Source organism: Apiospora aurea, assembly GCF_038362705.1.
Source record: "Apiospora aurea strain CBS 24483 chromosome Unknown utg000008l_segment0_segment0, whole genome shotgun sequence".
Lineage (NCBI taxonomy): Eukaryota > Fungi > Ascomycota > Sordariomycetes > Amphisphaeriales > Apiosporaceae > Apiospora > Apiospora aurea.
Genome location: NW_027117395.1, coordinates 1,801,452 through 1,816,098, shown reverse-complemented (window position 1 = coordinate 1,816,098; position 14,647 = coordinate 1,801,452). Strand labels below are relative to the sequence as shown.

The 14,647-nt window shown below is 53.8% G+C and overlaps 7 protein-coding genes across 7 annotated transcripts; 3 read left to right on the top strand and 4 right to left on the bottom strand.

Annotated features, from left to right (window-relative positions):
• Positions 1 to 147: 147 nt before the first annotated feature.
• Positions 148 to 1,867, bottom strand: PG986_012024 (alpha/beta-hydrolase; the record flags this gene model as incomplete). The annotated part of the gene is made up of 2 exons (XM_066848246.1): positions 148 to 620; positions 1,156 to 1,867. The coding sequence occupies 2 exons, from the start codon at positions 1,865 to 1,867 to the stop codon at positions 148 to 150; spliced, it is 1,185 nt and encodes a 394-aa protein (XP_066694942.1).
• A 2,792-nt stretch (positions 1,868 to 4,659) lies between these two features.
• Positions 4,660 to 5,608, top strand: PG986_012023 (uncharacterized protein; the record flags this gene model as incomplete). The annotated part of the gene is made up of 2 exons (XM_066848245.1): positions 4,660 to 4,961; positions 5,017 to 5,608. 2 exons carry the CDS (start codon positions 4,660 to 4,662, stop codon positions 5,606 to 5,608), a joined length of 894 nt encoding a protein of 297 aa, XP_066694941.1.
• Positions 5,609 to 6,464: 856 nt separating this feature from the next.
• On the top strand, positions 6,465 to 6,803 carry PG986_012022 (uncharacterized protein; the record flags this gene model as incomplete). Its single annotated transcript, XM_066848244.1, has 1 exon — positions 6,465 to 6,803. One exon carries the CDS (start codon positions 6,465 to 6,467, stop codon positions 6,801 to 6,803), a length of 339 nt encoding a protein of 112 aa, XP_066694940.1.
• A 562-nt stretch (positions 6,804 to 7,365) lies between these two features.
• On the bottom strand, positions 7,366 to 8,041 carry PG986_012021 (uncharacterized protein; the record flags this gene model as incomplete). Its single annotated transcript, XM_066848243.1, has 2 exons — positions 7,366 to 7,943; positions 8,020 to 8,041. 2 exons carry the CDS (start codon positions 8,039 to 8,041, stop codon positions 7,366 to 7,368), a joined length of 600 nt encoding a protein of 199 aa, XP_066694939.1.
• Positions 8,042 to 8,984: 943 nt separating this feature from the next.
• PG986_012020 (NAD(P)-binding domain) lies at positions 8,985 to 9,314 on the top strand (the record flags this gene model as incomplete). Its single annotated transcript, XM_066848242.1, has 1 exon — positions 8,985 to 9,314. The coding sequence occupies one exon, from the start codon at positions 8,985 to 8,987 to the stop codon at positions 9,312 to 9,314; it is 330 nt and encodes a 109-aa protein (XP_066694938.1).
• A 275-nt stretch (positions 9,315 to 9,589) lies between these two features.
• PG986_012019 (uncharacterized protein) lies at positions 9,590 to 10,883 on the bottom strand (the record flags this gene model as incomplete). The annotated part of the gene is made up of 3 exons (XM_066848241.1): positions 9,590 to 9,958; positions 10,113 to 10,381; positions 10,478 to 10,883. 3 exons carry the CDS (start codon positions 10,881 to 10,883, stop codon positions 9,590 to 9,592), a joined length of 1,044 nt encoding a protein of 347 aa, XP_066694937.1.
• Positions 10,884 to 13,221: 2,338 nt separating this feature from the next.
• PG986_012018 (uncharacterized protein) lies at positions 13,222 to 14,093 on the bottom strand (the record flags this gene model as incomplete). Its single annotated transcript, XM_066848240.1, has 2 exons — positions 13,222 to 13,472; positions 13,502 to 14,093. 2 exons carry the CDS (start codon positions 14,091 to 14,093, stop codon positions 13,222 to 13,224), a joined length of 843 nt encoding a protein of 280 aa, XP_066694936.1.
• Between the last annotated feature and the right edge of the window lie 554 nt (positions 14,094 to 14,647).

The following is a 14,647-nucleotide window of genomic DNA, read 5'->3' as shown; positions in this document are numbered from 1 at the left end:
GTGTCGAGAGAGTTCCATTGGCCCTGCCAACTTCATTTGAACCAAGTGCTGGCCGGAACGCCCTGGTAGGGAACCAGTTCTTCGGCACTCGACGGGCTTCGGAAGATGTTTCCTTCAAATGTAGCCATGCCATTATCCATAAGGTATCTAGGGCGTCGACCGGCGTCGCCGCCCACCCCTCCAAGGACCAAAGGGGTTCTTAAAACCGGCACTGACGGGCTTTAGCTCATCATGAAGCCATGCGTACTTTGTGTAGCTGTCCCACAAGCGTACGAGGGCTTCGCGGGCAGCCATACGGCGTCCTTTGGTGATGGGGTCATTGTGCGCATGTGTGCCAAAGTCGTGCTGGATCATGGGCAGTGGTTGGCGAGGACCTTTGGGTAGCGGCGTCAGGGGCTTGGCAGGGAAGAACGGCTCGGCCGTCGACCAATTGAAGCCGGAGGGCGGCGTGAAACGAAGAGGTGGCCTCGTCTTGGGCTTTCTGTAGGTTTCGATGGCCGGCGCTAACAGAGCCGGTGGTTGTGGCACCGAAAAGTCGAATTCATATAGGAGAACGAAGGTGATGACCAGTGCCAGCAAAGGCACCATGCGCTCCGGCCTCCAGGCGGCCATTGTGCGGCCTTAAAAGCTTATCGGATATCGGGTATATCTTGTATCGTATCTTCCATGTTGAAACGCAATCAGTATAAATGAGTTGCGATGAGAAATATGTCGCCACATGTTCGGAGAACAGGTAGCCGATGTGGTTGGCCATTGTTGTGATTGCCAAGACGTTGTTGGTTATGATACAAGGAGTTAGCTGCTCATGCGCCAACAGCGTTTCGACCAGCCATCCGATGGGCAAAGATGACATTCGTTCATTTGGCCGTCGTCACCCTGCCCCAGGTGAAGGGCTCCTACATGCGGGGTATTCCTATCAAGGTTGGACCACCGCCGCAGGATCTCATAGTTTTGCCATGGGCGTAAGTACTCCCTAGTATTCAGCAGGATGTAGTCGTATGTACCGGAATCATCTGTTTTGCAGGTCTATATGCTGCACTAAAGCTTTTCTTCATCCATAGCAGACTCAGCCATCCAACTTCTCCCCCCTAGCCACCTTCGAGATGACGTCGGCAACCTCCTTGGCCTTTGTCAGGTTGGGAGAGTGGCCCGTACTCAGTTCCACGGTGGCCACCTCCCGGCCCTCCTTCCTCAACGTCTCCACCATGGACTCTTGGTAGGCGAGCGGGAGCGTCATGTCCCCGCTCGTGTAGATGTACGACACGGGAATCTCCCGCCACGCGCAGTGGGAGATAGGCTGGTACATGCAGGTCCCGTTCCAACGGACCAAGTACGACAAGTAAGCTTCAATCTCCGCCTCGTCTGCCTCGCCTTCTTGGCCGTCGCCGATGAGGGTCGCCCTGGGCTGGCGGCACACGACGGTGTTGTCCTCGGCGTCGAAGTCAAAGGCCACGGGCATGTATTGTTCGTGGTCGAACTGCTTGACCTTGTCGATCATCGTTTGGCCCTCGAGGAAGGCGGAGGCGCACATGTAGATCAGGTGCGAGACGCCGCCTTGCAGGCCGCTCTTGGCGCGGGTTTCCAGGCCCAATCCGGCCAGGGCGTTGGTGCCGAGTTGGCCGCCGTACGAGTGGGTTACGGCGATGACGGAGCGGCCGGCTTCGACCAGGCTCTCCACGTAGGAGCGGATGAACTGCGTGTCGGTCGCCAGGTCCGCGTTGGGAGGGCGGGCCTCGTTCATGGTCGGCAGCCGGGGCACGTGGACTTCCAACCCGGACGATCGGAGGAGGCCGGCGAGCTTGGAGTAGGAGCTGGGGATGTGCCAGCCCCCGCCGATAATGATGATGGTAGGCTTGTTGTTGGTCATTTTGGTAAAAGGACAGAGTATGAGAGCAATTTCTCGGCCAAGCACAACTGAACAGGAAAGAGAATGAGACGAAATGGGATATACGAAAAGTGAAGGAAACAGGTCTTGTTGGGAATACTCCAGACGGGTTGTTCACTAGGGGGAAGCTCTGCTTTAGCTGGCTCTTCCTCCCTTCCTTCGGTCTGCGGGGTCGTTGACGTCGAGATTGGGACGCTTGCCCGCGCCTTAAAAGACTGCCAACCAACCTGCCTTGGCGCATTATCCCTTACATGTCGCCCCATCTTGTGTGCACCCAACAAAGGCCCTTGGGTGGCCGCTGTATGGCCCTTGCCTCATTGCCTCCGTCGCACGCGGCGGCTGGCGATTAGGTACTGCCGACCGCCGTCCGGAGGGATGATGCCCGGAGCCCCCTCCGCAGTCTTGGGCATCAGTGATGGCGTCGATTGATGTCGGCCGGCTCTCATCATCGCCGGCGCAACGGCGTCAGTGTCCACGGCACCGCCTGTCCGGGCAGTTAGAGTTTCTTCTTCGGATGGCACGTACCGAGGCGATGTGCTTGTGCCAGTAGGAAGGGACTTCTTCTGTCCGGGCAAGAATAAACCTAGACATCAACAATTATATCTTTCTCCGTTTACTCAATAACCAATTCCATCCATTCTTTAAATGCACGCCCATCCCCATCATGACAGCGTACACACTTGGAATAACTAGCACATGATTTGATACTATATTGAAAGCAACTGAAAGGTTCAGTAGAAGATGTCCAACGTGTTCAAGAAGGTACCTTGGCTCGCAATAGGTGTTTATTTCTACACCATGTCAACGTAAGTCTCTCTCGTCTTGTTGATCCCGCATTACCTTCTTGCTAATAATCAGCGTAGGCAAAGAAAGCTAGCGTCGGACCTTCGCGCAGAACACGATCGCAAGATGAGGGAGCAAGACCGCAAGTTCCGCGACACAATAGACGCCATGGAGAAAAGAAACAAGCATGCGAGTGAATGGTGGCAATTCGGGCGATGAAAGAGGGCATCTGCTTAGCGACGGCGTTGCACTGCAGTTCGGGGTATCTTGCTTTACCTTAGGAGGGAAATCGTTTCGATGCTTTGCTCATGACTCGGAGACTCACGGCGAGAGAGACCGCCTGACTAAGGCGCCGAAAGTCACCATTCGATAGACCTGTCTCCTCATGGCCGCCCTCTCCACGAGCTAATCCCCAATCTGACACCGAATCCGACTGAACCTCTCTTCATCGGTCACCTACTCTCGGTCTTTCTAGCTAGAGTCGCAAGTTTCGGCCGGGCCATTGGTCGAAGTCCCGAAAGCGGTGATACGGTGTTTGTTTGGTTGATGTACTTTGTCATTTGAGTAGCCTCATATGTATACGTTGTTTCATGAGGAATAAGAGTATTCCGCCCATAAGCTGTTGATACCGATGTAGGCTAGAGTGATTCTTCTGTTGATTCCTAAACTCCACGCAATTCGGAATATCCCATCGTGCAATGGCGATGATGATCAATGACCACGTCGCAGACCTACCTTCGCTCTCAGTGCTAAGTGCCACAACAAGGATACTCGATCGAGTCAATCTTGGGGTCTCCGGGTTCAGGCGAGAAGATCAAGGGTCTCTGGCTGCCTAGTCCGGAAGCACAAACAGCGCAGCCGATGCTGGTAGTTTGGGGACTGGCGGCTTGGCAGCTGAGCCAAAGCGAACCTATCGTCCCATCCGCCAAACAAGATGCCTCCTAATGATTGGTTATTACTGGACGTGTAAATGGAGAGGGGCTTGATGTCCCCACGGGGCGTTTTCAGCTGGAATGTAGATCAGGGCTTGCTTTGTCCTGGCGGTGTAGTAAACAAACTCATCAAGAGAGGAATGTAAAGAGAGCTGCAACTCGGAACCAGATGAGATACAGCACCTTTGCGCATCAGATTTCATTCATATGATGCATTTTCGAAGTCGAGGCGAAGTTCTCCTCTTGAGCCGGAATGCCTTCTAATTGCCATCACATCATGCCCAGATAGGAGATAGCTTAAGCAGCTGGCAAAGTGATGACGGGTAGCGTACCCTAGCGAGTCCTTGCGGATGGCTTTTTGATACTCAAGACTGATACGACGCTATCCTCACTATTCTGGTGATGGGATGCTACCCAAGCTTGAGATCACACGGGAGGATTGTGGGGGGTTGCCAAGCTTACCTAAATCAGAACAATATCACACCAACATGTCCCAAGTGAAGCAGTGTGACTGAACCATGATGAGGGCGCCGTATTTGTTGATCATGCTTGGGCTACAGGAACAGAGTAGTCTCCCGCCTGGGGCGAGGAACTCTTAGAATACAAACCGGGAGTCAAAGACGCGTTGACCGTGTCTCAGATGGCGAGCTTTTTCTGTCCTTTGGTCGGTAGATATTGGCATGCTGGCGGTGCTTCGAGCGCGCCTGAATGATATGAGCATTGAGGAGCGAACAGGAGTAACGCAGAGTTGAAGATTTGGGTATGCTTTAGCGTAAAGGAGATGGACGCGCTAAGAACAGTGCCGCTGATCTGGCCGCCACCAAATGAGACCGACTACAACCGACTCACCAGGTAATGCAGGCCCATTAGTCTCCAGCGGCGGGTATCCCAAGGCGGTTCGCACCGAAATGCTTCTTAGTTGAAGCTGGGTATATAAGGGATGAGAGGGCTCGCCCGTTGCGGGATCAAGGCTGAAAAGCCGATATTCTGGTTCTCGGTATACCTCCTCGGCAGTTCGCACGATACCACCACAGCCCCTCAAACCCGTACATTTTCAAGATGCGCGCCGTATTCCCCCTTCTCGCCCTAGGGTCGGCGACTATCGTCTTCGCCCAGGAACCACGTCAGCGCGTCGAGTATTCAGCCGGTCTCTTCCCCGGCGATGGCAACGGCGTCGTCCTTGCTGCCGCATCATCGGGCTGCGCTCTATTGGAAACCACATGCGAGAGCGGCTGTATGCCCATTGGCAGTGTCGTGAGTAGCCTCCACCTTGCCCTGTTACTTCTGGAAAATGAGTCGGAGTCTTTGTTGTCCTATGCCATCATCTCTCCACCCCAAGGTCGGGAGACAGCTAACCAATGGTGCGTCTTCACAGTGTTGCAAGGACGGTACGAACACATACTGCCCCATCAACAGCGTATGCAACTCAGGCGGCTGTTGCCCCATCGGCAAGACCTGCAAGGACGGCAGCGGCGCATCGTCGTGCGCCGCCGGCAAGGCCATGTGCGGCATCGGTTGCATGCCGACAACTGCCGACTGCTGCAGCGACGGAACCTACTGTCCTTCGGGCAGCAAGTGCACTAGCAATGGGTATTGTTGCAGGAATGGCCAGACGTGCTCCGGTGGCAGCGGCAGCGGCAGCGGTGGTAGCGGTAGCGGTAGCAGTGCTGGTGACGTTGGCCACAGCAGCATCTCGATTGGTGGCGGCGGCGGCGGTGGCGGCGCTGTAACAACGTCCTCGCGACGCGCTTCCAGCACACCCACGTCAGATGATCTGGAGACCTCGATCTCGAAACTGTCAGTCCCCGCGGCGCAGACAGCCGACGAGACCACGAAAGCGCCCACGACCCCTTCGAAGACCCCTACGAAGACCCCTGCAAGCCCTGGGACGGTGACTGTGACCCCATCGGCATCTAGCCTCCCCGGCGGCTCCGGCGCAGGCGCCCTTGATCGCGCGGATGGAAAGCTCGCTGTAGGCTTGGCAGTCGCTGCGGCGCTGCTCATCTAGAGCGCCAAGGGTCTCGTTGCCTTGAAATGAACATATGGATTGCTTCGACCCGACTGGCTGGTTTGGATCAAATGGGCTTTAATAATACCGGATGAGTAATGTTAGTTGCTAGAAACATAAGGGTATCTTGCCTTTCATCGAATAAATTCTGGTTATTTATATTATAGTATAATGATCAGATCATCAGGTAGCCCTCAGGTACACAAGTAGGGACATATTACCGACGAGCGATGCAGTGTGATTGATCCTTGTCAAGACGTGCAGATGAGGTGATGGGCGTGGTCCGATACCAACACTGTTGACCTGTCTCGATGGTTTGTTGCGACATGCCCGTCTAACAATCCAACCCTCAAGGTATTTGTTGTCTTGACGTGGTGGTGACCAAGAGGTTCAACTGCTTTCCCAATTTATGAGCTTTGCAAGTTGCCACTGGACTGAGTGTGGGGAAAGCTCTGCCGGAGCTCTTGACCCGCCCGAAGCTCTATCCTTGTCCTGACGTCAGTACCGGTAATTCGGTCGTTACCCTGAGAGCATCGTTCATGACCAGTCGTCCTCTGCGAAAGAATCTTTTTTCTCTCTCTCCCTCTTAACCTGTATAGCCAGTCCTTAATACACCCAAGCACCTATCAATTGAGTCTCATATCGTCCATTCGACATAACAACGCCAATAACTGTCACCCACCTTCCAGAAGAACAGGACACCAACCAGAAACCACCATGCCTCCCTTCACTCCCTTCCGCACCGCGGCCCACAACGCCCTGCGCCTCGCCTCCAGGTCGCCGCGGACAGCCGCCACTCCCACCACCACCTCCATGCTGCAGCAGCGCCAACCCCCTCAGCACCTCGGCGGCGCGCATGGCCTACAAGGACGACCAGGACCGGAACTCGGTGAAGCCGCGGGCGCACGAGTACTCGGGCAGCGGCACGGACGAGCAGGCGGCCGCGAACATGGACGCGGCCTTCAACCCGGACAAGACGGGGCCCGAAGAGGCGAGGCAGACGGCCGGCAAGGGCAACCAGAAGTCGGACAAGGCCGACGGTACCGGCGACAGCGGCAACCCGCTCGGCGTCAGCCCGGCCAACCATGAGGTCTCCAAGGGCGGCCAGGGCGCTATGGAGGACAAGCCGCAGCAGGGCAACCAGAACAAGAAGAGCGGCGGCAGCGGGGGCGCGAACAAAGGCGGCTCCAATTAGAGCTGAAAACCCCTAAGGACGGAGATTCGCCCATCATCCCGACATCCGACATCGCGATATAGGGAGCACATATCCCACGAGGCACGCCTACTGGTATAGGAGATGATGACGAACAGTTACTACTCAAGCAATGGATCAGGTCATAAGACACGGAGGGCGTGTACCCTAGGTTGCGTTTTGCATTCATTTGGAGTTTAGGAGCAGTGCAAAATGGAAACATTTCAGATGGACATCATGGCGTGTAACGTTCGGCATCTGTAAAATACTGGTAATCACATCGGATGATGCGCCACACAATACTTATACCACGTAGTACGATTGTCGTGCGGTATGGGGAATAGAATACCATTCCATCATGCCAAGACTATTCATTCCTAGAAGCATCGTCACATTCGACAAATAACCAGCATGAGCATTAGTTGTAGCTTTATTTATTCGCTTTTGCTGGGTATCACCAAAGCCTTGCCTCTTCCATATGGTCCAGTCTGTAACGCGGTCCGTTCATCGGCACTGCCAGACGAGCAAACACCCGGGCACAAGGGAGTCGCACATGTAATTACGCCTAGCCGTACAAGCCGTCCGGATCTTCATTGTCCTCCTCGTCATCCTCCACCTCGATCTTCTTCTTCTCCGTCAGGTCCTGCCGGCACAGCGGACACGTGCCCTTGCCCGAGAGCCAATGCCCGACACACTCGAGGTCGAAGCGGTGAGCTCCCTTGCAGGGCAGCTCGACGACGAGCGGGTACGGGTCGTCGAGGTACGTCTCGGCGCAGATGGGGCAGGCGTCCTCGGCCTTGAGCTGCTTCTTAGGTACGCGCTCGAGCTGGTCGAGGTACTCCTGGGTGACGCCGCGGATGTGCTTGGGCGGGCTGTCGATGTCCGACTCGAGCAGGCTGACCAGACCCTCGAGGAAGCTGCGGTTGCCGTCCGAGGGCGCCGACGCCGCCAGCGTCGCCATCTGGTCTTGTAGTAGGCGGAACAGGCCCGCCGCCTCTACGGGCGTCGGCCCCGCGTGGTGCGTCGTCGTGCTGGCCGTCGCGCCGGCCTCGGGCGAGATCTGGTGGAGGAGCGAGGTGTAGGAGGACATGTCGGGGCGTCGCGCGTGCGGCTTGTTGTTGTTCTCTTTGATGTTGTGCTCGACTATGCATATGCCCTCTTGATTAGTTTGCTGCGGCTTGAAATAGGAGGCTTGCCATACAGCGTTCTGTCTACATACCTTCATAGGGATTGGACGCCATGATGGGCGGTTTGGTCTGTAAACCGAGAGGTGTCGTAAGACGTGTGAGCAAGACTCCAATTGTTCAAGAACAGATTTCCTTCCAATAAATTGTCCGTGTTCAGTGTGTTCGTCTTTGATGTTGTCTTTTGGTTTGTATATGCGTATGCAGATTGGTGGCAAAGTCACGAAGCTCTGGAGAGCAAGCAAAAAGTGCCCCGCCAGGCAACTGAACATTGGCGCGGCCCATTTCCGTACCCCTCGTTACCTAAATCCTCCACTGGCCAATTGCCCTCCCATCGGCAACGTCGCCGGCGTATGCGCCGCCATATGAATAGCTTGATATATGAAATGAATATTGAGATTCAGAATAGCATATGACCTAATTCACGCATCGAATTAGAAGTAACTCGGCCAAATTCGGGTCCCGCCGTATGGGCACAATATAAACGGGTGGCTTTGTCAGCCACCAGCTTACACTCTACCGCGGAGCGAATGTTCGCCCGGAAGTCGTCGTAGACATGTATTGTTTCTGAGAAATCAGTGATATTATCTGCCCGCCACCTGAAACACTAAAATGTCCCCGACAGAAGGCCCTACGAGCTGAATATAAAGATGTATCATGTGCCGCTCTCGACTCTCGTGAGGAGACGGGCAACTTTAGACTGACAGAACGACATCGCTTTTGGAATTCTACAAGACACTTCCCGCGCCATCTAGTACCGCAATCATTCAGGATACGGTAAAATTGTGTGCCGGGGCAATGGCTATCGCTGTTGTAGTCGGCTGCACCGGCCTTGTATCCATGTCTATGAGGCATCTTTCCCGCCTGTCCCTCCCATAACTGACGTTGCTTACATACCCGCGCAGTAAATATAGAGCTAGCAGAGTCTGCCCATGCCCATGGGGTCAAGTCGTTCGTCTTCGCCTCGTGCGCCACCACGCAAAGCCTATTAGCTCGCGAAATGCCATATCTGCAGATGACGCGGGGTGTCGAGAACGCGACCCAATCTCTCAGCTTCGAGCAGACCGTCGTGCTGCGGCCGGGCATCATCCTCGGGGATCGTGAGCGCGAGCACCAGGGCGGGCCCTTCATCAAGTCGCTGATCCGCGGTGTTGGCAGTTTCAACCGAGCACTGCATGATAACCTCGGCCAGAAGCCCGACGTGATTGCCCGGGCGGCGGTAAAGGCCGCCCTCTTGGAAAGGTGGAAGCCGGACAGCAGAGCAGCGCTCGGCCGGTATTGGATCTTCGAACGCCATGAAATACTGAGGCTGGGTCGCGATGAGTGGTAATTATGAGGAAAACAAAGTGTCCCTCAAAGCTGTTTAATGTCAGGCTGTACCTTAGAGCGTCAATATGCCCATAATGAAAGATGTTCATTAGCATCATCCGCGTAGAACCATAGTGCCGGATGCCACCAAGCGACACGGAGAGTAGAAGAAAATTTCTGATCAATTAAGATGACAATGCTTCGGAACGCTTTCGTTGTAGATGCATTTGTGTCTACCCTGAAATCGCTGAGTGGAAACCTGATAAGCCTGCGAAAACGTCGTTTCTTGCCGCAAGTCTATTTCATGTCGCTGGCCAGATACTCCTGCTCTGTGGAGAATGTCTCCTCTTGCTCGTAAAGCCAAGGTTCATTCTGCATCTCTATCTCCTCTTTGGTGAGGACCAGCGGGTTGCCCCGATAATCGAGGCGGATGCCAGGCCAGATGAAGATGCGCCATATGTAGCCGAGGATGCTCGGGTCCTCCAAGCTGGGCGCAATATGACTAGAGATGAGCTCTTGGTGCTTTTGCGGTATTATCGACCAGTGCAAACCAGGGTACAAGTGGTGGACGGTGTGGTAGCCGTTGTTGAAGCAGAGCCAGTTCAGCAGCGGATCTGTGAAGTTGCGCGCGAAGTTGTATCTCGACTTGATATCGCAACCTATCGACTCACGAAGTTAGTATAGATTATCACCCATAACGCACCCCGAAAACGGCGGCCTGGAGGTGGTGGTGGGGAGGTTGTGTGTGTGTGCGTTTTGGGGGGGGTTGTACGGGAAAAATCAGGAAAAATCAGAGAAACAACTTCCCGTCATGTTGGACTAGATTCAGGCTCATAATAGCCCATTTCGCGTAGAACTGCGGAAGAAGGGCAAACCAGATCCAGCGCCGCCAGTCGAGCAGAAGCAATACAGCCATGGCGCCAAAGACGAAAATCTCCTCACGCCTGCGCTGCCGCACGATAGGCCGGTTCAGGCGCGCCTGCGCGGCAAAGTACAACTTGTCATCGTCGCCTCCCGTCAACACGACGTGGAAGAAGAAGAGCAAGCCGTTCAAGAGATTCCAGCGATAGCGGACCTTGGTTGTGCGCACTAAGGTGAACTCGATCAGCCGCATTCCTCACAGTTTAAAAGACTGAAAGGCTCGTCGAATGAATCTCAATTGGGGTAGTGATATATAAAACTCACTGATATCTCGAGCCTGCTGGGGGTACTTGTGGTGAGACAGGTTGTGGCCGGGCACAAACACCGACACCGGAAAACCGTACTGCAGCGACAGGCAGATCTGGTAGAGGTTATTCGGCCAGGACTTCCAGAAGACCGGAACGTGGATGGCGTTATGCGTCGCCACTGCGCCCATGAAGGAGAGCTGAAACAGGGACAGCCATATCACGAAGGAGGCCACACCGCCAGACAGCGGCGAAGTGTAATTTCTCCAGGCGAAGATGAAGACGACGAAGAAGAGGCCGGTGCATCCGAGCATTCGGACATCCTCACTGTGCCTCATCCATGGCTTGCTGCTCTTGGGTTGAGGTTTGGAGGGCATCGATGGCTTTGCACCAGTCCCGGTGACTCTGGCGGTTTCGGATGCCATGATTGGTGTCATGGTCGATGTCAACAGTGGGCAAGGGCGCGGGTGTCTCAACCCGAAAGATGAGAAGGTTGGCCTGGAATACCCAGTCGATATTTGTAGTTATGAACGGATCAGAGGTTGTAGTAATGTAAGCACATGCAGTCAGACGCAGTCAGGTGCAGCCAACAAAGAGAATTGCCGATATGTTTTGTACTTAGGGTCGGGTCTTAGTGACTGGTGCGATCAATCAATGTTGGTGGCAAAGCATTTGCATTCCGCACAAATTTGGGAATGACGTGTGGCCAATTCCTTCCTTCAGATCACCAAAACCATTTCCACTCTTCTGAAATGATCCGGATCTGATTGTTGCTGGGTTTGCAGCGTGTTGGTTGGCCTGGAGGAGACGGCGGAGAGCGGTACGCCCAACCCGGACTCGCGTACAGGGTAAGGCAGAGGGCGCAGTTGGATTATTGGAATGCATCGATCTGGTCAGGCAGCCTCGGACGGCTCTGCCTGACCGAGACATCATCATTTCCCATCCCACAAGGCCCCCAGAAGGAGCAAACGCATGTATGTAGGTATAAATTAACGGACGGGACTCATACGGCATGCGCATGCGCCATAGGCAAGAACGTAAGCAGGAAAAGAAAAGAAAAGAAAAGAAGCGCCCAGCCGAATGCGACATGCCGAAGTTTCGTCGCCAATATCAACGAGGTCACGAAGCGCTGGACTCTGGCACTACCCGAGTCGTTGGCACCCTGGGAAGCGCTGGGATTTGGCCCCCTGGCCCCCCCCTGTCACCGGGTCGCCCCCGAATCCTTCCAACTTTTGCAGCGCCCATGTCAGCATGCGAGCATTTCCCTCGCAAGTACGCGTACTCACAAGCCTCAGCGTGGCCCCTGGCCCTCGAAATCTACCAGCACTACTGCCACCATCCCCAGAACCCCAGTTTCGAAAGCTTCGTGTGCAGTGATTACCTACTTTAGTGCACACGTAGGGTCGTGTCTAGCTCTATCCGGCATGTTGGTATACTTATAGAATATATAAATACCAATCGGATAGTAAATGTCTTTCCCATCCAAAGAGGATTTGACCTCCCTTTGGTCAGCTATCCCCTTAATGGCGACAGCGCTGCTTCCACCGTCTTACGCCGTACTGTATGGATTAATAATATATATATACAACCGGTATAATATTTATTTCACTAAATATCATGGCTAGGTACTTATTCAAACATAATACTTAAGCTATCCCGGAATGGATGCAATGCTTAATCGGACAGATCGGGAACCGGTTGGTCATTCATGGCAAGTAATGCCAAACGCAGCGTTCTCGCCATTAAGGGGATGCATCGGACGTTCGCCGGCAATAAGACCTCTGCATCTCATCTTGCATGGAGCGTAGCTGCGTGGTTCCCCAGAAGTCAATTGATGGTTTTCGATCGTCCGAGCGGTTCACCGTTCATCCATTGTAGCGTCCGATGTGCTCCACAGCCATCCCATCACATCACGCCCCTTTACAGCGACTGCGAGTCAGCAACGCAACAGTCCCGGCTGACACTTCTTCAGATACGATGCCCAGAGGCGCGGCGTTTATTGAAGAGATGTGCTACATCCACTATGTCACCTCGTTAGCTAGACCTACCAACTATGCCCCGTCGCCAGCTGCAATGCACGGTCTTCACGCCACACCTATTTTTAGGCGTGTACCTGAAGATTTCTACCTGGTATTGCAGCTCAGAATTTAGCACCCCTCTTTTACTGAAACACGCGTATGTGCGCGACGTACATAGCCAATTGCTCCGAACTTACCTGATTAGAAGACCATTGAGACAGCATGCTGGCATGTCTACTGTGTATTCCCACAGAGTGTGCCCGTTGTGGATGTGGCGACGCAGCATCCGCCACAACCACCAGATGGCCAAACGAACAGCGGTTGAAACGGAACAACAGTGTCCATGGAATCCACAAAGATGTTCAGACGGGTCGGTACGGACCAACGCTACCTGACTGGTACGAGAAAATGCAAGTATCGGCCTAGAGTAACGCGGCGTCAAGGCGTCTGTTCGATGGCTTGAGTGCAGGTGTTTATCGCCGAAGACGCGCATCCTCTTGAGTGGTATGTATGTGATGGGTTTGGAATACTAGATATCGATCTGGGTGGCAGCCACTCATAGAAAGGGGGACCAATATATATATACAACTAATTAGTTTATCTCCTTACCTTGTTGTTATCCGCCACACGATGTACAGGTAACCCGGGAGCATCACCCGAACTCCGCACATCATCATCTACTTTTTAATACTTACCTTGCGGTCCCCTCTCACCTTATAGTGCTGACAGCTCATGGCACATGTATCTAACCACCGCGGTATCTACTCCATATCATATTGTCTATCCAGACACTGATGGAGTAGTCGACACCCTGGATACGTAAGTCCGATGAGTGCTCGAAATCGATCAAGAAAACTCCAGACCTGTCCGTCTTGACGAGCACGTTCCCCTTGTTCATGTCGTTATGGACGACGCGAGCCTCGTTATGTAGCCTCTCGAGAGCCTGCTGGAGCATGATGTTGAGCGGTCGGTCCATAGCGACCCGGTCAAGGGTAACTGCGTTTTCGACGAACTGGCTCACAAACCCGATGACCCCCGGCCGGGCTCCGTCACGAGTCCCAGGAACGCGGGCACGACGGTCGGCGCGCCGGCGACAGCTTGTTGATGCATAAGGATCTCTTGCTGCATCTTCTCCGCTGCGAACTTGGCGCTGTCGTAATCGCCCCCGTCTCCGATGACTCGAGGGAAATCGCAAATTTTCATAAACGCCATCACCGGCGCGCCCAAGATCTGGACCCGAACCTTCCATAACCGGTCCTCCAATCTCTTACGTGGGGGTTCGAATACGCGTTGCAGCTTTTCAATGGAAGCGTAGTCAAAGTACCTGCCATGATAGGCGTCAAGGTCTGCAGTAACCGGTAAAGGATCGCGCCATACCCACACGGGTTGGTCAATGTTATCGATCACCAAGTGATTGGTCTTCCCGATCCAATCGGGTGGAAAGGGCGGCAATGTTATGTCCGGCCCGTAAGGGGTGCCGGTCTTCTGCCAGTCTTGAGGAAAGACGCCATCTGCCACCTCGACATATACTACGTGTTGGTTGTCCACAAGCACCCTGAGCCACCGGGCGAGGCTTATTGGTGACACGGAAAGCAATGTGACGGTAGGGTTGGCCATATTGCTGACTGAAATTTGTGTAGAAGCCATGGTGTTATCGGTTTCTTTGTGGTGGAAGTAGAGGAACCCGGGAAAGGCGCCCTGTCAGTAAACTCTTATACTCCAATGACTATTGCTTTGTATCTAACACACTTGGTTAGAATAGAATACAACCCATTTTCTTTGTATCACAGGTCCCTTTGTTATACTAAAACACAATAGGAGGGTCTTCCGTAACTATGAAGCTGTTCAGCCGAGATGTCAAACCCCAGTAAAGGGGAATTGTATATGGATCATCATATATTGCAATTCATTCGATGCGAAATCACTTGCTAGGATTGTGAATTACCCTCATGTTCGTGCTGTCTGACAAGATTCCCATGGTATGGTTCCAAAACGACTGATATTGTGGTAAGCGAGTATTAACTGTGGCATCCAACATAGCATAGCCGGATGCCTCTGAGCCTCACTTAGGGGTAATGCCAAGAAAAGTCATGGAGTGCCCAATGCTCTCCGTCCCGGTGGCCTTCCAAACCTCTAACGCCGTTGATTTGTAAAGAAAGCGACAATTGTTG